At 37.1% G+C, this 23,946-nt stretch overlaps 2 protein-coding genes across 2 annotated transcripts; one reads left to right on the top strand and one right to left on the bottom strand.

Annotated features, from left to right (window-relative positions):
* Nucleotides 1-233: 233 nt before the first annotated feature.
* On the bottom strand, nucleotides 234-9,638 carry LOC149006497 (S-adenosyl-L-methionine-dependent methyltransferases superfamily protein). Its single transcript, XM_089166358.1, has 9 exons — nucleotides 9,479-9,638; nucleotides 9,313-9,369; nucleotides 9,019-9,116; nucleotides 8,811-8,880; nucleotides 8,671-8,719; nucleotides 2,073-2,161; nucleotides 1,929-1,976; nucleotides 847-906; nucleotides 234-627 (listed from the first exon to the last, which is right to left on the bottom strand). Exons 1-9 carry the CDS (start codon nucleotides 9,536-9,538, stop codon nucleotides 541-543), a joined length of 618 nt encoding a protein of 205 aa, XP_089022484.1. The 5' UTR covers nucleotides 9,539-9,638; the 3' UTR covers nucleotides 234-540.
* Nucleotides 9,639-13,584: 3,946 nt separating this feature from the next.
* LOC149006496 (uncharacterized) lies at nucleotides 13,585-22,837 on the top strand. Its single transcript, XM_089166455.1, has 4 exons — nucleotides 13,585-13,994; nucleotides 14,963-15,407; nucleotides 15,559-15,674; nucleotides 21,597-22,837. Exons 1-4 carry the CDS (start codon nucleotides 13,703-13,705, stop codon nucleotides 22,016-22,018), a joined length of 1,275 nt encoding a protein of 424 aa, XP_089022581.1. The 5' UTR covers nucleotides 13,585-13,702; the 3' UTR covers nucleotides 22,019-22,837.
* The last annotated feature ends 1,109 nt before the right edge of the window (nucleotides 22,838-23,946 follow it).

Genomic DNA, 23,946 nt, shown 5'->3' with positions numbered 1-23,946 from the left:
CAATTAAGGACAAATAATCATTTTTATGACCAAAATATCCTCATACTTTTCTTATTTTCTTTCTTCAACTAATAATATATTCAATTAGAAGCTTACTGCAATACCAAATTATTAGTATATCATACCTCAATTCAAGATCCGAGCAAATTGAAGAAGAAAAATAAAAAATGCATAAGCATATTTTGGTCAAAAAAAAAATGATAATGTGCCTTTAATTGATTTTTCTTTATGCCACAAAAAGAAGTAAATGCAAAGTGTCATTTTTTTTTAACTGAAAATGACTTGGTCAAACCTCAAGGGTCTAAATGAAGAAAGAAAAAAAGGGGGGGAGAAAGCAAGGTCATGCAAGGTCAAGTTGTGCACCAGAAGCGGCTTTATCCATAAGCAAGCAATTCTACGTTACTCATCAAGTGAATCCAACAACTTTTGAACATATTTCGTGAATATACAATACAAATACCATAGCATAGAGCACATATTCAAGCACAAAACAGAATTGCCTTTGGTGGTTATTTTGTTGACTGGCCTGTGCCATTTTATCTATGGAACAAACCGCCAGAGGTCCACAGCAATGTCAACTTCCTTCTTTTTGTGAAATTTGTACAGTTGTGGCACATCATAACGAAGCTGGAAGAGAAAATGTAAATCAAATCGCAGAAGGTGATGCATTCCAATATGGCAAATTCACTTATTCACACTAAGCCCACCAGTGACCAGACCATTTCTCAGTCCAGAGAATAAGAGTGAATTAAAGCTAGAGCATATTAACATTCTGCTAATCTGCTTTTATAAAGTATCAAAGGATAAAACCTCGCATAGAGAATAAAGTTCAGTGGGTTGCTATACCTCACATAATACCTCAGCACTTTTAGCATTGAAATCCCGCAAGGCTGCCCTCTTCACATGCTATAGTTTGGGAAAAGGAAGGCCAAAAAAATAAAAATAATAATCAGAGGCACAACAAATACTCATACTTCACCATGACAATATCAATCAGGACAATCCAACAGGACCAAAAAACAAACAGGAGAAGGCAAACTCTGAATTTACAGAAAGTTTCATATCGGACGAAACAGTTAACTAAAAGGCTCAAAAGTTAGCTGATAGAGGGTTTCAGGATTTAGAAGCTCTTTCTCCTATCTTTGGGGAAAATAGAAACTTAAAAGAGTAATTATCCACATTTGAGCATTCCAAAATGCCAATACTCTCAAGTACCTGATAAGGGCTTGCAGGACCAAATTTTCTTGGGGGAACCCCAAGCTCAGCATTTAGGATAAGTCAGATCAAAGCCATGTCACCAAAATGGAGGTTGACCTTTCAACCTGATTTTTTCTTAGGACCATCAATACTCATCCAGCTGGTTTTAAGTAACTGGTAGGATTGCACTGTCAAGACTAGCAATTTGGACAATTTTAAATTATTAAAAAACAGTATTTCTTGTCTATTTGGTGAAAAATTGACTAGGAAGATTCAACCACTAAACTAACCTCAATTTCATCCAAAATGTTCTACCACTGAGCTATGACTTCATTTAGTATACAGACAAGTTTGTAGTTTTCAGAGAGAAAAATGCTGACTTTTGCTTCAATATAAGAATTAGCCCCCAAAAGCTAGAAAATCTTATACAAAAGGGACCAACTCAAAGGCAAGGAGGATTCAGACTCATTTCTAGGAACCAAAGTCGCATATTTTCCAATGTGATGAGCAGCTCAGTTCCCTTTTTAGGGGTAAAAGAGGAGCAAAAATCAGCAAAGTGGAATAATAGTTATCAATATAATAAGGTCACTCTTTCAGTTTTTTTCTTTTTTCTGTATTTTTTTAATTCTTCAATTAGAAATGAAGGCTTGCTACAGCAATAAAGATGAGAACAGATGATCTTGCATTACAAAAAGTTTGAATTGATGTTCAAGTTCAAATGAATTACTAACCTCTCTTGTTGTGCTCTTATGCAAGGAATAGACAGCTTGAGAGGCAACCTGACAACAACTAAGGAATCAAATCCATTTTTATCCATATAGATATAGATAGAAGGTAAATAAGAACAAAAGGTGGGAAAAGATCTCAGTCTCCACCTTCAAAGCCATAGACAGAAAATCCATATCAGCCCCCTTTTTTCGAGTTCCAAATGGAGGATTCATTATGATGGTGTCAACCACATTCCCTGCATAGGACGCCATTTTGCAAAAAAAGTTCAAGTAGCTTACATCAGAAAATGTAGTTGGGCAAAATCATTCTACACTTCCAATTACATGCATTGATTCCTAGAAGTGAAATTAACTTGATATCATATAACAAACAACAACAACAACAACAACAATAAGCCTTGTCCCAACTAAATGGGGTCGGCTACATGGATTCTTGCCTTCCAATCAGTTCTGTTCGAGGTCATGCTAGATACAAGGCCTAAACTATACATATCATTTCTCAACATTTCTCTTAAGGTTATCTTAGGTCTACCCCTAGCTCTTCTAGTTCCTTCAATCTGGATTATATCACTTCTCCGTACAAGGGCATTTACAGGTCTCCGTTGAACGTGGCCATGCCACCTCAAACGACTTCTCGAAGCTTTATCACTTATGGGAACTCCCAAACCAACTCTAATATGATCATTTCTTATCTAATCCATCCTAGTTTTGCCACTCATCCATCTTAGCATCCTCATTTCTACTACTGAGTTTACCTATATGATTCTTTTTAACAGCCCAACACTCTGCACCATACATCATAGCTGGTCGAACAACAGTCCTATAAAATTTTCCTTTAAGCTTTAATGGAATAGGCCGATCACACAAGACCCCGGAGACACCTCTCCACTTCATCCACCCTATTTTAATTCTTTGGGAAACCTCATCCTCTAGATCACCTCTTATACTTATGATTGAACCTAAGTACCTAAAACAATCACTCTGAGGAATCTCCTTATCGTCAAGTATCACCACCTCATTGTCTGCCCGATCATAACTAAAGTTACAAACTAGATATTGTCTTCGATCTACTTAGTTTAAAGCCTTTTGATTCCAAAGCTACTCTCCATGATTCTAATTTGGTATTAATCCCCACTTGAGTCTCATCAATCAACACAATATCATCAACAAAAAGCATACACTAGGGGACCTCATCTTGAATGTATTTGGTTAATTCATCCATTACAAGTGCAAATAGATACGAGCTTAAAGTTGATCCTTCATGTAGCCCAACTGTAATTGGGAATTCATTACTTTGTCCCCCCACTGTTCTTACACTTGTCATCGAACCATCATACATATCCTTAACTATATCTACATATTTACTTGTAACACTTCATTTCTCTAGTACTTACTAAATTAACGCTCTACGGACTCTATCGTAAGCTTTTTCTAGGTCAATAAATACCATATGAAGGTCTTTCCTACATTCTCTATACCTTTCCATAAGTGTCCTAATTAGGTAAATAGCCTCCATTGTAGATCTTCCCGGCATAAACCCAAATTGGTTCTCCGCCATTGTAGTTAAATGTCTTAAACGAGTTTCAATTATTCTCTCCCATAATTTCATAGTATAGCACATCAATTTAATGCTTCTATAGTTATTACAACTTTGAATATCTACTTTATTTTTGTAAATTGGAACCACGACGCTTCTCCTCCATTCATCTGGCATTTTCCCTGTGCTCATAATCTTATCAAACAACCTAGTCAACCAAACTAGTCTATGGGCTCCAAAACTCTTCCATACTTTTATTGGGATTTTATCAGGACCTTGTGCCTTGCCGAGTTTCATCCTCCTTAATGCTTCTTTTACTTTGGACATCAAAATTCTATGTATATAAGTTCAAAAATTAGTGCCTTGGTGAAAGGGGTAATCGTCCGAATCATAAGTGCTTGAAGTATACTCATTTAGTAGACTAGAGAAATAGATTTCCCATCTTTTCTTAATGTCCTAATCACATACTAATACTTTATCATCTCCATTTTTAATACATCTAACATGGTCAAGATCTCTACTCTTCCTATCCCTCATCTTAGTTATCTTATAAATAGATTTTTCCCCTTCCTTCATGCCCAATTTATTGTATAACTCTTCAAACTTATTTTCCCTTGCTTTTCTCACAATTTCTTAGCTTCATTTCTATCCAACCTATACCTTTGAAGATCATCAACATCCTTAGTTCTTTGCCATGTCTTAAAACTAGCTTTCTTATTCCTAATGGCAGCTTGAACCTCACTATCACACCACCAAGTCTCTCTATAAGAATGGAGCTTTCCTTTTGATTCACTTAGGACATCTTTAGCCACCTTCTTGATATACATAGCCATTTCATTCCACATCGCATTGGTATCCCCCTTAAAATCCCACTTTCTTTGTTTGACTACTTCATTAACAAAGAATTTCGAGCACTCTCCTTTCAAGTTCCACCATCTTATCCTAGGATAGTTAACATTGGACCTTTTATGTGTTTTTGGGGTTAAGCATACACCCAAGACCACAAGTCTATGTTGTGCAGTTAAGCTTTCCCCCGGTATCACCTTACAATCCTTGCACAACAATCTATCAGTCCTTCAAGTTAGGAAGAAATCTATTTGGCTTCTATGATGTCCACTTTTGAAGGTAATTAAATGTTCATCCCTCTTTTTGAAGTATTTATAATAGATAAATCAAAAGCAATAGCAAAATTTAAAATTGAAATCCCTTCCTCTGTCCTCTCTCCAAAACCATATCCTCCATGTACACTCTCATAGCCTCTTTGATCTTTTCCAATATGTCTATTTAGATCACCTCCTATGATAATCTTTTCTCCTTAACGAATTCCTTGCATTAATCCATCCATATTTTCCCAAAATTCTAGCTTTAGACTTTCATCCAATCCTACTTGAGGTGCATATGCACAAATTATATTTACAAACTCTTTCTCCATTATAAGTTTGATAGCAATAATCCTATCACCCACTCTTTTAACATCCACCACATCATTTTTTAAAACCTTATCCACTACTATACCAACTCCATTTTTATTTGTTTTATCCCCAGTATACCAAATTATAAAGTCATCCAACTCTTTGGCTTTTTTACCATTCCATCTAGTCTCTTGAATGCTAGCTACATTAATCCTTCTTTTCCTCATAAGATCTATCAATTATAAGCTCTTACCAATTAAAGATCCTATGTTCCAAGATGCCAATCTAATCCTATGTTTTTGGACTAGCTTCTTTACCCGCACTCGTCCACGGTGCGGGAACCCTTGCCTACTTATCACCGCATCCGGGCACCGATGCGACGCGTCACTTACAGGGGACACCCTAGCTAACTCTTGCCCACTTATCACTACACCCAAGCCAGAGTGTAGTGCATCACTTCTTTTGTTGAGGAACGCCCTAGCATACGTTTTATCATATAAGGTCAAATCAATGAAAAGGATTTGGCAAGATTTTTTCCGGCACCGGCTACCGACTTGACGCACCAACCCTCCTCCTTTACCCGGGCTTGGGACCAGCAGCAAAACACTGGCGGAGGGAGAGATTAAATGGTTACTCCAGACACCACATCAAAAGAATTTTTGACGAGCTGAAGAAAACGTAGATGGATGTTCACTCATGAAACCAGAGCAATTTCAGTCATCATCCTCCAAGCTTTGATACCTGGCTTGTGACATGAAACTTGAAATGAGAACGCCATTCAATAGGGTAGACAAAATTGGAACCCAGTGACTAGGCCTATGTATTAGTTGTTAATCAGTAATCAATTTCATTGATATAACCCTATACAGTACTTCAGATATTCAAATTTCAGGCTTCAGCTCCTATATTGATCAAGGTATCGTAGAGCTATTCACACTTCATACAACACATGAAAGAAAAATATCACTCCCCGATAATATAAACAAAGACCAGATCCATTGTTCCTCAGACTGGCCATCCTTTCCAGTGCAACTTGGGAAACCCCCACCCCACCCCACCCCCAAGCCCCCGGCCACACCCCACCCTAAGCGTCAAGTTCAAAGCATGACTGGTATGCTACACCGTCACATCTCAATCCAAATTGCATAGCTCTAGGCCAAACTCACATTCACACCATAGATCTCAATAGCAATGGCACAAGGAGAATCCAAAATGATTAGCGGCGAAAAGAAAACTAAATATTGTTAATAATGATTAAGGTTCTCATAAACCCATAGAGTGCTATCCATCCAAAGAGCGTCATTAGATGACATCAAAATTGAAAAAGAATGATATCCATATCATCTAAAATAAAATAAAAATAATTAAAACTCTATGCCCCAAAAGCACATCAACATGATGTGTGTTAGATTTGTCGTAGCTTATCATTTACCGGAGCTACTTCCAGATTGGGGCTTATATGATATGCAGCAAGATGAATCCTTCTATAACGAAGTTTGCTCCAAATGTCTTAATTCAAGTAAGACTTTGTAGTATGAGTTTCAAGTTGTCAATAGGACTAAGAAAGCTAGTCTTAAAACATTGAGAGGATTAAGGATGGAGAGGGTAAAAAGGTATAACTTTACCCAGGAATAAGCCAAGAGATAGACGGAAAACAAAGTACAAAAAAATATGAAAATATATATATATATATATATATATATATATATATAAGCTGGGCATAAAGGAAGGGAAGAAGGCAATCTATAGGCAACAAGATAGCTAGAATGAAGAGTGGAGATCTCGACCATGGTTAGATGAATTAAAAGTGAATATGGTAAAGCACTTATAAGTATGTGGTCACTAAGGAAAGACAAAAAGGTTATATCTACACCCTACCATATGAAGACCATTTGCACAATAGCGTCCTGGAAGACTAAATTACCCATCAAGACACCACATGTCATAGATATGTGAGAAACATTTGGGTGTTTGAAATATAAGCAGCATTATGAAATTAGGCAAGGTATTTGGCCTGATGAAGTTCCAATAGAAGTGAGGAAGTAATATAGAATCTGTGGTTTATATTGTCTAAACATATTGTTTAGTGTACAATGAGATTATAAACACAACGAAAATGCCAAATCAATTGGGGGACAGGGGGAGACGCATTCTGGCTCTGTCTGGCTCTGATTACATAAACAATGGAGATATCTGGAGCAATAACAGTAGAGGCATATAACTAATTAGTCATATTGTGAAATTACAGGAGAGGGTTATTAAAACCCACCACAGACAAGAAACTGTTATAACTGAGAACCAATTTGGTTTCATGCAGGAAGGATCCTCAATGAAGCTATTTACTTACATAAGAGACTCATGGAGAAATGGAGCATGTAAGAAGGAACTCCACAGTCTTTCTTAGCCTAGAAAAAACTTAAGACAGATTCCCTAGAGATAATATGGTAGGTACTAGAGAAGAGAAGTCATTTAAGTAAATATGTGGACATAATAAATATATGTATAATGGCACAGTACTGGTGTGAACACTGCAGATGGCAAGGTAATGAATTCCTAATTACAATTGGTTTACATCAAAGATCAGCTTTAAGCCCTTATGTTAGAGTTTATCATGGAAAATTTAATCAGGGACAGTCAAAATGAGATTCTGGGTGCATACTTTATAGTGATGACATTGTTTTGTTGATAAGAGAAAAGCTGGGTTTAGCGCCAAGTTGGAGCCTTAGAGATCAACCTAGTAATCAAAATATTAAAAAATAAGTAGAATGAAAATAGAGACTAAGCATATGCCGTGTAACTTTAAGTACACTAGAACAGATGATGTACTGGTAAGAATTGATGAGATAGAGATTCCATAAAATAATTACTTTAGGCATCTCGGTTCAATATAAAGAAGGTGATATAGAGGATGATGTTTCCCTGACAATTTTGTAGAGATGCATCCCTGGTCTTGTGTGATCGGTATATTAAGCATCATGTAAGTGTATTGAAATGAATGTAGCAAACTACAAATGAAAATGAACGGACTAATCGTAGGCATTTAAGTGCTTTGGCCACCTTGTAGGTATCAAGTGGCCATTCTTACCCTCTCCAATGCGTTGGATCACCTATTACTATGACAACAATATTTAGGAGTAGCTCCCACGCATAATAAGCTATGAGAATATTGTTTGTAATGTCATGGCAATTTTCAACTGCAACCCTTTGGATGCTCGAGTACCAAGGAATGACATGATTTAGACTGAACTATAAGTCTATAAGAGAGGGACAGACCTAAAATGACCCTAGAAGAAATGGTAAGTAAATTACATGCTTCACTTGAGCTTTATATCAAATATTAAGCTGAATAGAGCCCACTGGAGGACAAGGATCTATATAGACGACCCAATTTTGTTGGGATAAGGCTGAGTTGTTGTTGCCATTGGAGCATGTCCCAAAAATGCTGAACTCATAAACTCTTAATTATGAGGTGCTGGTTCTTGCTAGCTGAGCTACCTACTTGAGATTGAACAAAGTATTGTATTTAAGAAGTTAACACAAGGGATATCTAGGAATCAACAAAAACCCTATAAACTACTGAATTTTCCTCATCTCAGATTGTGGCTTGTTGATTTCCAGAAATCTAGCGTAAGGTAGCTTAGAACAACCTTAGTTTAGTATAAGAATGTTTAATGGTGGAGGAATCCGAAGGTACAAAATCCTTTCCATAATTAAGGTTACAGATAAGATCAGGGAAAAAGCAAAATTTGAAGAAAGAAAAAAGGTCAAGACAAATAAGAAAAATGCAGAATTTTACCTCTCCAAACTGAACTCCTGATGTCAGACTGAACAAAATTTATGTCTAACTGCAGCCACAATGAGTTAAGAAATTGCCTATTAAGTCCTTTTAAACATCTTTGTTCCACATAAGAGTTGGAGACAGAAAGGATCATATACCTCAAGATCCTCCGCATTAAGGGTAGCAATTTCGAGAGATTGTGGATCAATGTCAATTCCTACAACATGCCTGATAAAATTTTAAGATTCAATGTTAAAACTGATATTTTGACGCTACAAGGGAAAAAAACCTAAAAAATAATCAGAAATAAATGAGTAATCAGAAAAGAGATTGCACCTAATCAAGGAAGGCAAAGAATCTACTCACTCTGCACCTAACAGAGCAGCTGCAACACTTAATGTACCACAACCACAACCAAAGTCCGCTACAACCTTCCCACCTATATCTTCAAATGAATTCTCAGCCTGAATGACCCAAAGCAGCATTGCAATAACCATTACCAAAACGGAATGAGTGAGGAGACTTAAATCAACTATAGCAGGATGCATCACACTGTTTAAATTTCCGATGCCAGTGTCAAAACAAAATGTCAAAAACACTATAGACAATGATCAGTATTCAAACTAAACAAGGACCCATGAGGCGTTATCACTGAAATACCGTATACACCATACGTGAAGCAATGTGAGGTCCAGTCGGGTACTGTTCCAGTTCTATCTGTGCAACAATAGTTTGTTATCAGTTTCAGTTGATAAAGAGAGAGAAAAAATACTGATAATCGAAGGGAGTGTATGAGTTCGAAAGAGAGAGAAATGGAGTAACAGACCTTTGGATTAGAGAATTGTTCAAGGTTTCCAAGGTAACCCTCCAACTGCTTGAGCTTCATCTTCCAATTCCACTGGCTCCAGACGAGGTGAATTCGGTGACAATTGCAAATTTGATAGAAGCAAGAGGACTCCCCAAGACTTCAGCAGTTCGTACCCTAGCTCAATTCCTGGTTGGATCGGTTTGGCTCATATGCGACTTGCCGAAGTCAGTACGAAGTACGAACTACGAAGGCTTGGGTCCCGGTTGGGCCGGATCGGGGCAATCCAAGCCAACTTCTTTCTTGATTATCGATAGAGCTCCCATCCTTATGTATGGGAGTTTATCGGGTCCACTTTGACAAAGAAATGGACCTCCATTTCCTTCTCAGATGGATGACACTTGTACAATCTATATCCAATGGTAAAAGTAAATCAAAATGAAATAAGCCTTTCATCTTCCAAATCTCTTCTCTTTCATTTCTCGCGTTTCAGTCTCTCCACTTCTCTGCAAAACCAGACTGGCGGGAACAGCAATAATCCCAGGTTTCACCGGCCAGATACAATCAACCACGACAACCAAACAATACCATTTCCTAAAGGATTTCAGATCAGCAGTTGCCTTGAGATTTTGGTACGGCACATCTTTTCTATTTCTCTTTTCTGCTGTAAGGTTGAAAGCTTCATTGTCTTCTCTCGTATGGGTTGGTTTGGCTTCGTTTGATTGTTTGTTGGTTAGAAAGATCTATTCATAAAAGCAGAAACCCTTGAGGTTCATTAATAATTTTAAAACAAGATCAGCTTTCCCCTTTGAACTCCACGTTGAAAGATGAGAATGGTATAATGGAGAACCCAGATTTTAGTTTCTTTCTTTCTCAAATACATTGTTTTCTCTCCTCTTTAATTTATTTTCTCCTTTCATTTGTAACTCAATTAGCTCAAAAATATGAATGGGGACCAAATCTCATTAATGGCTCTCTGGTTTTTGTGAATTTGAATGTTTATCAGTTCTACCAAAATACAGGGGCTGGTGAATGCATATGATTTGAGGTTCTCTATGGAAGGAATGCATATCAGACTTGAGGTTTTCTATAGAATGGTCGTTTTGGCAATCATTTGAACTCAATGTGTTGATTTCTTCCACTCTGGTTGTGTATCATGTGTCTAACCAAACAAATCCAGGTTGAGGATTTCAACCTCATAGCAGAGCAGAGAAAAAAGGAAATGAGGTGGGGGTACCATGACTACTGAACTGAAACAGTTGAGGAGATGGTGTGGCAACCCGTCGTGGTTGTCGCATCCGACAATTAGATTTGGAGAAACCGGTGAAGCTGAAGGGCTGTCGGTCATCGTGGTTGCCGCCGTCAATTGCGCAGAGAAATAAAAGATACTGAAACGCAGGAGAGAGGAAGGAGAAGAGATTTGAAAGATAAAAGACTTGTTTGATTTTGATTTATTTTTAGCCGTTAGATAGAGGTTATACAGGTGTGTGTCGTCCATCTGAGAAGGAAATGGAGGTCCATTTCGTTGTCAGAAATGGACCCAATAAAACTCCCCTTAGGTATCTTCCCCATTTGCCTTTTTCAGAGTCTATGGGCCATCCTAATTTTGAATACCTAGTCTAACCCTGATCTTTATTCATCTTCACATGTTTTTGCAGGTTTGGAACTACTAAACATGAAATAAAAAAAATGGCAAGTGAGGGCATTTTCACCCTAAAATTTACACACTTATTAATTAGTTTGTCATACTTGACTATCATAAGGGACCAAATGGAAATCCTTAAATGGTCATACTTGAATGCAGAGGCAAATACAACGTGTGATTTTCGGAAGGGTGGTTGGAAGTGTTCGGAATGTAGAGGGGTTGTGTGGGCGTCTCCACTTCAAGCATGTTGCACAAGAAGTCAATTAATCATTTTGCATCCATTTCCTCGATAGAATATCAGCATATGTTGTTGTAGACTTTAGCAAACCATGTAATTGCTTCTCTAAGTAATAGAAGTTTTTATTCAGTACAAAAAAAAAAAAAAAAAAAAAAAAACCATTACTAATTAAAAACTAACTCCTCAATCCCTATTTATTCTCTCATCTCTCCTCTTTTCTTCCTATTTATTCTCTTTACTTACTATAGACGAGGGTCGAGGAAAATTTGGAAAAAAAAAAATCTTCTCCACAATTAGGTATTCTTTCTCTTTCTCAATTTATTTAGAGCAAATTGCACTAGCACTCCAAAATTGAGGCTTTAAAGCACTGATACCCCACCTTTTGTTTGAAAAACGCATAGATCCTATTCTATTAGAATGGTTAGTTATATTATCGAAAAGACTATTACCCATCCAAGAAATCTTATTCGCATTTCCCAAAAATCTTTTCTTCAGATTTTGGTGAGGGCAATTTTAGAATTAATGAAAAATAAACAGTAGGTTAACTGTTTCACTAACAGAATGAACTTATGTGTTTAATGAATTGGAGTGTCCGTGTTTTTCAAACAAAAAGTGGGATGTCAGTGCTTCAAAGCCTCAATTTTGGGGTTTCGTGCAATTTGCTTATTTATTTTATTTTGTTATTTTTTTATTTGATTTTATAATATATTTTTTTCTTGATTTTTTTTGCTATATTTGTTATCTGATTTTTATATTATCAATGAAATATCTATATTTAGTAAGATAACTAATTACCATTGGTTTGCATATAAATTTTTACGGTTGAAATCATGTGCCATTTTTTTTTTTTTTGTATTGTTGTTTTAATTTACTTATATTTTGTCAGGGAAAAACTTCATGATCAATAACTTACCTTTTTTTAATATATGTGGGCCCAACAAAAAAAATGTGAACCTACATCAAAATATGATAAAATAATTTATAGGTGGAACCTCCGTGGGTCCTACATGGGTCCCACTGCTTCTCCAACAGGGAGGTGATTTGGACTCTCATTCCTTGCCCTCTCTCCCCCCCCTCCGCAATGTTGAATCATGGTTCTATCCCTAGTTGTAGTTGTTGTGGGATGATGAATGTAGATTTTGATCATATTATTATGGGATGCCCGTTTGCAAGGGCTTGTTGGTTTGCAAGCTCCCTATCTTATTATATTCCTCCACCTGATTAACCCATTAGTGCACCTTTGGCTGCAGGAGGTTAAATCTATTTCTATGAAGTCTAAATGTGATAAGGAAGCTTTCTAACCCACAGTTTTTTGCTTTGTTGGCAACTTTGGATTTTCCGAAATGATTTCCTCTTCAAGAGGCATGATTGGAGCCCTAGATAGGTGGCTACGGAGGCAGAAAGGAGCTTTAGAGTATACCTAAATTGTTGCTTCTCTTTTGTTAATAGGACCCGCAATTCTATGCGGATGCCCTAGCTATGAATGCTCAATTGGTGGAGGTACTTACTGTTTGCCCACTTTCTACTCCTTGGCTTAGTGTCATTATCTTTGTAGCCTCCGTTGCTCTTCAAGAAATAATTTTTCTACCCAAAAAGGAACTAGGTACCCTCTTCGATTTTAGAGAGTATTAATGTGATACAAATCTAGACATGATCGCCTCCATTATGAAATTCAGTGCACTGCCATCGAACCTTTACAATCTTGGTTCCTCTACGGTTTTGATTTAGATTGTGTACTTAATTAATACTTCATATTCTATTTGTTATGTATAACTTAGGCATTGTATCTATTAATGCCTTAATAAAATTATTAAAAGATAAATAATCCATGTAACTGACCCATTTAATTGGAATAAACTCATTGTTATTTGTCCTACTAATCTGGCATGGACTATTCAAATGATTTCATTGGTATTAGTTTGAATAGCTCTAATCCAATTACTTGTTAAGTTATTTCAATATTGAAAACATAATTGGTTTAGGATTTAAGAAATCAGTCCGATTCTAGTCCATTTCAATCAAATAACAATTTGGAGCGAAATCCGAACCGATTTACCGATTTACCGATTTCAAAGTCTCGGGTAGACCGATCCGGTAAATATCCAGCAGGGCAAGAAGGCCAAATTAGATGGGAATCATGAGATCTCCGTCACTTCAGAAACCGTCTCACTTTCACTGGAATCTCAGGACGCAAGTGTTATCACTGTTCAGTAACGAATATAAACTATAACTGTAACGCTTCGCTGGTCTCTCTGTTTTGTTTTGTAGGCTTGTAGCTGAAGGAAGCAATTTCGCTCAACTCTGGGACTGGGAAGTGGGAACACCCTTTCACTCCCTTTCAGACTTTGCTGGTTGTAGAAATATGCTCGAGGGTGTTCTCTCGATGCGCAGAGGACCGCAATTTAGCGAAGAAGGTGACGAAGATGAGGAACCCAAGACCAGAAAAAATATCTCTTTCACCATGAGATTGTCGAAGAGCAAGATTTGGATTTTGTGGTCACTTATCATTCTCTTCGTTGCCCTTCTTCTTGTTTCTATTGTAATGCATTCTCGCCGCTTCGTCTGTGTCTCTTCTTCTGAACCCTATTCTCGGATGAACTTCTTTGGCATTGATGGCTTCGAATCCGACTTTGGATCTCTCGGTGTGCCTTGGTGTAAGTATTTTATTTTTCTGATCTACATTATTTTCGGTGTTTGCCTTGGTGAAATTATCTTTCTTTTTAAGCATTGGGACACTTATGCTCTACAACTGAATTTGGTTGTGTTGGTAGTACATTCTTGTGAGATTCTTGGATTTGGCAATCTTAGGGTTTTCTTGCAGTCAGATCAGAGTATATCGGAACTCACTAATTTGTCTATTATCGATCTCGTTTGTATTTTACCTCCACTGTCATGCTTAACAGAGTACCTTTTCCGTTCCTCTCTTTTTGGGGTTGGAGAACTCTGTCTACTCTTTAAATTCCTTTCTGACGAATTTCACTGATCAGAAGAGGTTTTGTAACTACCCTCCACCCCTACCCCTAAAAAGCAAGAACACATTTTATAGGTTATTCTGTCAGCTCATTGGATGGAGTTGTAAGCTAATTTCCTGTCTATGATCAAGGAATAGTTAAACTTTGGTTTCATCTTACCTCCTCCTCTTCTCCTGTTTGTTCTTCAGTTAATTTTTTTGATTGACTTCTCACTCTATTGGTAGCTCGCTCAGACATTTGGATTTTGATTATTTTTCCGTTGTATTTTTATCTTTTAAGTTTTGGCATTCATGTTTGTTGTGTCAGAACTCAGAACCCCTTAGTATGCTCTGTCGCATAGGGCTCTTTTCTATTGGGTTTTCTTTTGAGGGTAAACTTTCTAATATCTCTTTCTTTCTTCTTCTTCTTATAAGCTAGTGTGTGTGTGTGTGTGTTTATTTATTTATTTCTTCTTCTTCTTTAAGCTAGTTTGTGTTTTGAGGGTAAACTTTGTAATGTCTCTTTCTTTCTTTCTTTTTCTTCTTTAAGCTAGTTTGTCAATTGAAGTTGTGTCTTTGATGCCTATTCAAGTGAATCAAATCAGAGAGTTTTGGGTGCTCAATCACTAAGTTATCACACTGTGCCTGTTTAATTCTTATCCTTGGCAAAAGGCAGATCGAAACATGGGAAAATGGTTGAATGGACGGTGAAGGATTTGCTTAAGGGGCTGGAAGAGTTTGTACCAATCTATGAAACTAGGCCCATCAAAAATAACATGTATGGAATGGGTTTTGACCACAGTTTTGGTCTTTGGTTTATTACTCGATGGCTGAAACCAGATTTGATGATTGAGAGTGGTGCTTTCAAGGGGCATTCCACTTGGGTTCTTCGACAAGCAATGCCAGACAAACCAATTGTGTCACTTACACCTAGGCACCCTGAGAAGTATTTAAAGAAAGGACCTGCCTATGTTGATGCAAACTGTACTTACTTTGCGGGAAAAGACTTCGTGGATTTTGGAAGTGCTGACTGGGGAAGTGTGTTGAAGAAACATGGGATCACTGATGTCAATCAAGTTCTCATCTTCTTTGATGACCATCAAAATGAGCTAAAAAGGTGGATATCATATTTTGGGAATTACCCTCCCGTCTTTATGCATAATTTTCATTCACATGTGGTACTCCATGCATTTCCATCAAACTTACGTTTCATTTTGCTCCACTAGAAACTGATAACTGGTTTATTTACATTCTGTATTGACATGTAGACTTAAGCAGGCATTGAAAGCTGGGTTTCGGCATCTCATCTTTGAGGACAACTATGATACAGGAACTGGTGACCATTACTCCCTGAGGCAGATCTGTGATCAGTTCTATATAAGAGGTGCACATCACAACTTTTACTATTTAATGTAGGATGCAATTAGATTGTTATTTAACTTTTAAGATCTCAAGTATGGTGAATTCTAACATCATCTTTTGAGAATTGATATAAAGTAATACATGATTGAAATGCCTGATTTTGATTGTAATGAATGCTTTCATTTTAGTACCTGTGTGAATTGTAAAGGTAATCCAACTACCTAACTTTGAGGGAGAGAAGATTCTATCAAAGGGTGTTAGAATTTCAGTACCTATAATCAGCCTAGGAACTAAAAGGAAATTTAGAAAGAAGAAGAAGAAGAAGAGAGAAGAATGAAGAAGAAAGGAGAGAGTTTGCATGTGTATGGTGGCTCTCCCTTGGTACTTTATTTTTAATATAAATTAAATCTCAGTTTAGGGAAGTTTTCCTAAATTGACTTACAACAAAATGGAAAATTACATATTATATAGAATCTCTCATATCTACTATAAAGGAAACTGTCCTACGGAGATTACTTGTCAACCAAGTAATAAGAAAATTAGAAAGTAACCAAAATAGAAACCTATGCAAAAGTAGAAAGTGAAATATTAACACTCCCTTAAGTTGGAGTATACATATCATAATGCTCCAACTTGGAATATCAAGAAGATATTGAGAAACTTCATTATAGTTGAGAATATATAGCAATAACAGATGCTGATAGATACAGACACTGAGAGAACTTCACCCTGAAGATACCAATAGCAGCTTAAGTAAATAATCTTCATGTTGAACAAATCATCCAACTACGAGAATAATAGGTGGGGGTGAAGATGAACCATATTCATAAGTATAACAGCAACAATAACATCAATGGCACTATCCAAATAATGCTAGTAGTAGGGAAGAATCTCCACACAAGAAGATAAAATGTGCAGCCCATTCACATATAAGCTCTTCACAAAAGGTAGGTTGTAGGTATTAGGTAGAAGTATCTATGGGTAAAAGAGATTATGGATTATTGTGGACCCAGTAGTTAGGTGAAAAACAATATGGGTTACTGAGGACCAAGTAGGTAGGTGAAAAACAATATGGGTTACTGAGGACCAAGTAGGTAGGTCAAGATAGTATGAATTACTACAAACCAAGTAGCTAGGTAACTGTTGTTTTTGTAGAACACCATCTTAAGAATAAAATCATGAATTCTTGAGCAGATAAAGAATAAACCTTCAATCTCCCTGTTACATGTAGCATTACTTGTGGGCAATTAATAACAACCAATTGCCAGCATCTCAAAGTCGATACTGAGAAATTGTTTGGGTACTTGAAGGAACCATGCTACTTGATGAAACCAGTCACAAAAGCTTCCAGTAATTATTGATACCAAACAATTACCCAAAAGTTTAGAACATAGTGGCAAGTCAATAGAAATGTGACATTCAATTACTGGACCTTATTTATCAAAAGAGTTAAAAAAAAAAGTAGAACTGTAATTGATTCTGGTAAATAGGATAACGATAGCATCGGTAGCCATTAGGGTATATTTCAGAACCCAATAATGTAAGTTACCAATAAAAAAATTTCAGCCTCTCTCTGTGTGTCCCTTTATTTTCGTGTTTATTTTGAGCTTTTGAGTTTGGGGAACAATACCAATTATAGAAGGCAACAAGCAAGCTTAAGCAGTGCTAAGAAAACGAAACCCAGCTAGCATGTTATCAAAGCGTCCACCTAGGCGCGTCTAAGCGGCAAAGCGGTTTTTGAACCGCTTAAATTGTTGCCGCTTAACTAACGGGCTGATTTTTTGCCGCTTTTTTGCTTAGACACTACGCCTTTGCCGCCTTTTGCGCCATATTGCCACCTAAATGCTAAAGCAGCCGTTTTTTTTTACATTTTGTAATTTGTGCATATTATTATTATTTTTTAATCATAATTTATTTTACAATGCCATATATAAATTTAAATATGTGAGCCATTTTGGAATCGAGGCCCAATTTGCAAATGAACTCCGAGGCCGAAAATGCCTGTCGACAACAGAATGTGACGCATGAGCCCTATTCAACATTGATAATCAATGAATCATTAAATAAACAATGAATTGGAAATCGGAATAATGAGATCTATTAATTTATCATGTCGGCAGTGTTTGGTTAAAAAAAGGGAAAAATGGATACATCAATTCTAGATACTGATCTATGCACAAGACTATAAGACACTTATTTGGCGTTACACTATCATAGAGATAAGTAAGAATGTAAAATTACTAATTTCATTTTCATTTTTCACATTGATTACTGATATAGTACATACTACATAATTATTGTTATGAATCTTATGATGCTTGATGAGATGAAGTTATGTTTTTATTATTTTTTTGGATAATTTTTCATAATTGTGATTCTTAAATGTTTGTTTAGTACTTTAGTTTATTATAAAAAATATTTGTATTAAAAAGTAGTTTAAAAGTAATTATATTAAAAATATTGACTAAACTGCTTTGGTCGCTTTATTGCCGCCTAATTGCCAAGACGGAGCCCCAATCGCTTTGGTCGGTTTGCCGCTTTAATAACCATGCCAGCTAGATATTCTAGATTCAGTAAGTAGGGCTTGGTGGATCAATCATGGTGATCCTAGAAAAGCTTCTTAAATTCAAGTATCACCTCATCTTTGGAATCATTGTCTAAGTTTTGCTCCTAATGTTGGTCGTGTTGGTAACCCAAGTTCATTGACCTGCTCACATGCTTTTGGCCACTCTTCCTCTCTACAACCATCTTTTTGGCCACCGTGTTCTCTTTAGTTGGATATCTCCAACGCAATTTGAAGCTTTAGTGGAGAAAGGTAGAGAAGGGATCTTGGATTTTGTTGCAAGGCAACCGGGTCAGGTGGAAGAACTCAAATCGGAATGAAGAACATTAATGGGTTTTACTCTTCTCAGTTTAATCTCTTCTCCAAAATGTTGTGATTCATGCAGTTGCTGCATGATGATTCAAATTGCTCCACAACCAAACCTGAGATCTTCAAATTTGAGGAAAGGGAAAGGGGTTGAGGGTGATTTCTGGCAAGGGGAGGAGGGGGAAGGTGGGGGTGGGAGTGGGTAATTTTCGGCAGGGGAGGGGGTGTGGCAGTTTCCGGTGGTGGTAGCAATTTATGGGGAGGTGTAGAATGAGGTGAAGGGTTAGGTAGCATGGTTGTCAAGGCGGCAAGGCGACCAAAGCAATTGGGGCTCCGCCTAGGCAATTAGGCGCCTAGGCGGCAATAAGGTGACCAAAGTTCTTGGGTCAAAATTTTTCAATACGACTACTTTTAAAATACTTTTCAATACAACTACTTTCTATAATAAGCTAAACAAATATTCAATAGTCACATTCATCCAAAAAAAAAAAGCATTAAAAAATCATAATTATTAAAAATTATTAAAAAAAAGAACACAAGCATAAGTTCATCTCATCAAACCATGGTTGTCACAAAGCGTCCGCGTAGGCATTTACTGATTCATTGATTCTTGATGTTGAGTATGGCTTATGCTTCACATTCTGTTGCTGACAGGCACGGGGGTAGGTTCTATGTCACTTTGGGCCTTGGAGTTCCTTTCCAGATTGGGCGTCAATTAAACGCTTCAAAACAAAGCGGTTGAAAAACCGCTTTGCCACCTAGGCAGACGCTTTGATAGCCATGTTGGGTAGTGTGAGTGAGAGGAATGGGGGCATTATGGTCATTACACCCTCCATAAGGGCAAATTTGTCATTTAAATTTTGAATGTTGAATATACTAACAGAATTAGGGTTAAAAACTAATATTGGGTAACGATTAATATTGGGTTTTGTTGAAAGTGAGTCGCCAGTAATTTTCCCCCCTTCATGGGAGTTTCATCCCCACTTAGGGTTGCCACCGGTAAAAAACTCAAAAATCAATGCGATTGGAACTCCATTTGAAATTGTGCTGTGTCAATTGCCCTTTTAAAGAAAACTCGTCAAGCAATTATTATATAATTCTAGGAAATATTTTCCGTTCAAATGTGTTATTTCTTGGCAATAAAGTTCCTCAAACATAGACCAAAAATTCATGTGATTGGAACTCCATCTCAAATTGTGCTGCATCAATTTTCCCCCTCTTAAAGAAAACTTGTCCTCAAGTTTTTAGTAAAATAAGAACTGATATTGTGTGGAGAGTGTTCGTTTCAAGAAGGAATTATCCTTTTTTTTTTTTTTAAGGTGTGCAAATTAGAGAGGTAAGATTTGCTGATAGTTTTATTGATCACAGTGGTAGTGAATAAGGTGAAGAACAGAATGAAAGGCAGAATGGGGAGGAGGATCATAGAAAGAAGAAGAAATATCAGGGAAGGTAAATCAGAGAGAAGAAGAATTAGTAGGGAAGACAGATCATACGAAGAAGAAGAATTAGCAAGGAAGACAAATAAAGAGCAGGATTGAGAGAGAGAGAGAGAGAAGAGAAGATCCCATAGACAGAAAAAGTTACCCAGGTTTGGGCTTTGGATGCCAGTTAGTGAAGAATCCATTAGGCAGAATAGAAGGGTAAAGAAGGATAAGGAAGATAAGGGGAAATTTGAGAAAAATCAAACTTGAAGAAGGGGAAGCGAGAGATGAACACTCATAAGAATAAGAAGACAAAAAAAGGGGGGGGGGGAGGGAGGGAGGCTGCAAACGTATAAAGCTAAAGCTTCAAATCATCTTCTTTCTTTCGTCTTCTTTTTTTTATTTTATTTTTTAGTATCTTTTGTTTTCAGTAGGTTAATTACATGCGTTTTAAACAATGAAAGAGACATACTTCAATAAGAAAACCACTATACTAGGACTAACTAAAACTAAGGAATCCTAAGTATCCTACTGAAAATTAATAAACTGCTTACGTAATTATCCCATAAAATAACCAAGAAAATCCCTTAAAATACTGTTCACGTCACTGTAGCATGAATGGTAACCAAGAATCCTTTTTTCATGAAACAAGTTCAGTCTTTATCACAAATAAGTGGCTGTGGGTCCTCATGATCAGCAAAGAAATAGCAGACAATTCTAGGAAATATGTTACTCCATCAAATCAGTTATCTTCTTGGCAATTAAATTCCTCAAAAATAGACTAAAAATTTGTGTGATTGGAACTCCATCTTAGATTGTACTGCATCAATGACTGGGAGAGTTTGACTGTATATTGGACCCAGACTGTAACAAACTCTAGCTCTAACTCTATGTGCGACTCTTATAAAGAACAAAACAGTAAAAAGGATGACAAACAAAATTTAACCCAAAAAGATGAATCCTAATTCCTATGAACAACTGCTTCAGTAGTACTTCTTGGAACTCCTCTTGCTAACAGAAAGGACGGACTGACAACCTGTGTCCTACAATATTTCCATTTCTTCTATTCCAAACCATCTTCTCCTTACCTAAATCCATGGAATGGTATGAGTCTCAGGCAATTTCCAGTACGTGATGCTTGGGAATACAAGTAATTTCAGAAGAAAAAAAATCTGATGAACTCGGTATTCAGCTTTGTGGAGTCTTTATGATTTTTTTGTTTACTTTTGTAGCCTGATTCTCCTAACTGGGCTCTATGCTTGTCGCTGATAGTAGATTCTCAGAGAAAATATTTCATTGGTTACTAAAGAAGCGGAGGCATTTAAGTTAACATTTGTTGCGAGCTCATCCTGGGTAATGAATACTTGGAGAGTATCATTGAACTGAAATACTGCGGATCTAGCTGTCTTGTCCTGTATAACTGAATTTTCAGTGCAAATTTTCTATTGGATACTTAAGAGCATAGTCATCTTCCCTTACATTTGTTGGGATAATCTTGTTAATGAATGAGTGATTTGATTTTACGGCGATGGTTATGTTCTGCAAGAATATGTTTCAGTTGAATTTATGTCAAATATATTGTTGTTGTTCCAATTGTGGTATGGCAGCTGTAATATTGTTGGCTGTAATTTTACTATTGGTAATATTTTTCCAGGAGGTGGGCATAGCTGCTTTAGGGATAGTGATGAAGCCAGGATAAGGGCAAAACGGAAGAAGTTTTGGGAGAAGGCAGTGGACATAGAAGAACTATGTGGACCAAACGAGGCATGGTGGGGTGTCAGAGGGGAGATGCGGGACGATTTCAACCACAGCAATAAGGCAATTTCTTCTTCTGATCATTTTCAAAACAGCAGGTTTGTTGAATCAGTTCTAGATACATATTGGGAGCTTCCTCCAGTGGCTGGTCCTTCCCTTACTCATCAAACGAGGTATGACCCTGCCCGCGTACCCAGTCCTATTGTTGAAGATGGTAGATTTGGCTTGTTCCAGAGGCTTGGTTTAGGTAGGCTTGAAACATCTGTGTTCAATGGATACACTCAGATGGTATATCTTAAAATATCTGAACCGGGCTTGTAAATCTGCCCAAGAATAGATACTGTTTTGTCCATAGAAGCCCTACCTCAATGATTGCCACACTTCGTACTTGGAGAGTTCAAATATTACACGAGTTGTCTATGGAAAGTCCACTAATGTAATTGTAGTAACTCGATTCATTGTGCGATAGCAAACTTCCTGCAAGTTTTGTTAGGGTCCCCATCTGCTTATTGTCATGCTTGACATCTTGCAAAAACTCCGAGTAGAACTTCTTTAATCTATCCAACTTAGGATTGAACTTGGCTGGATTACCAGCGTTTTGGCTTAATCCAAATTGGTTATGTGCTTGATTTCATCTAATCTGCTGGAATGTTTTTTTGGGCCATTGGAGGATGGAGTTTTCTGTTTTCTGTTTTCTAAGCAGACACATCACCTTTGGCTGGTGAGCATCCAATCACAACATATGCCAAAATCATCCCCAAGGTTAACAATTGTTCCCATTTCAATTTAATGTCACTCTAATGTCATGGGGTTGCATTGACTTTCTGGTTCCTTTTCAATTCCTAGTGAGTCTCTATTGCTCCAGAATTTGAAAGAGGAAATCCTTAAAGTGAAGGTAGAAAATGGACTTGACAACATTCCAAAATGTTGAAATTTGTAGGTGTAATGCGTGACAGATACTTTGAGAAGATTGGAATGTGTGTGTTTTCATTTTAAGGCCTTGGAGACCACGAAAAGTGCCGCAAAGTCACAACTAGGTGTGTACGTGAGGGTTGATTATGAAGTAGAGTAAAAAAGAAATGGAAGAAAATAGGAATCCGGATCAGCGACCCTCTCCGGACGTTTTATGACCACAAAGATCAGTGGGGTTGGGGTTCATGGTGAAAAATACTTTTGGAAAAAACAATTTCACCAGTGAGATTCACTAGTTTTTGTGGTCAAGAAACCATGGGGGAGAAGGGGAGATGATCCAGATTCAGAAAATAGGAGAGGCGAAGACTGCATGACTGAGTCACTGACTAGCGATGTCCATCATCAGCAATTCCAAAGTTTGTAGGATTACGTGGGTTGAGGTAGTCTACTTTGGGATGTCCGTATTCTATAGTAGGTCACATGTAGGCTAGGTGTTTGTGTAAGTGCCTGTGGGAATGTTTGTAGTGTAGTGGTGGATTTGCAATTGTTTTTGTGCTTGCAATTGTGCATAAACATAGAATTCCGCCCGTGTTTGCTGCCCGCCTGGTAAAGAAAGAAGGTTGGTGCGTTTAATCAACAGCTGGTACTAGAAAAAATTTAGTCAAAGCTTTTTCATGGATTCAACATTATATGATAAACGACATGTTAGGGCGTTCCTGGACAAAAGAAGCGATGCACTACACCATGGTTCAAGCGTAGTGATAAGCAAGAAAGAGTTAGCTACGTGGTCTCATGTAAGAGGTTAGGGCATTCCACGACAAAAGAAGCGATGCACTACACCATGGCTCGGTGTAGTGATAAGTGAGAAAGAGTTGGCTACGTGGTCTCATGTAAGAGATGAGCCGCATCAGCGCCGCCCGCCAGGATGCAATGATAAGTAGGCAAGGGTTCCTGTGCTGTGGACGAGTGTAGGTAAAGAAGCTAGTTTAGAAATGTAGAATTAGATTGATATCTTGGTATATAAGATCTTTAAGAGGTAAGAGTTCAAAATTGATAGATGTTATGAGAAAAAGAAGGATTATAGCTTGCATTCAAAAGATTAGATGGAAGAATAAAAAAGCTAAAGAGTTGGATGACTTTAACCTTGTAAATAAAGTAGGTATAATAATGTATAAAGACTTTAATAATGATGTGGTAGATGTTAAAAGAATATATGATAGAATTATTGCTATCAAGTTCGTAATGAAAAATAATATTGTAAATATAGTTTATGCATATGCACCTCAAGTAGGATTGGATGAAAGTCTGATTTAGAATTTGGGAAAATATGGATGGAT

This window comes from Hakea prostrata, chromosome 8 (genome assembly GCF_041222555.1).
Source record: "Hakea prostrata isolate BN-2017 chromosome 8, UWA_Hpros_2, whole genome shotgun sequence".
Classification (NCBI taxonomy): Eukaryota; Viridiplantae; Streptophyta; class Magnoliopsida; order Proteales; family Proteaceae; genus Hakea; species Hakea prostrata.
This window is presented reverse-complemented; position numbering and strand designations above follow the sequence as displayed.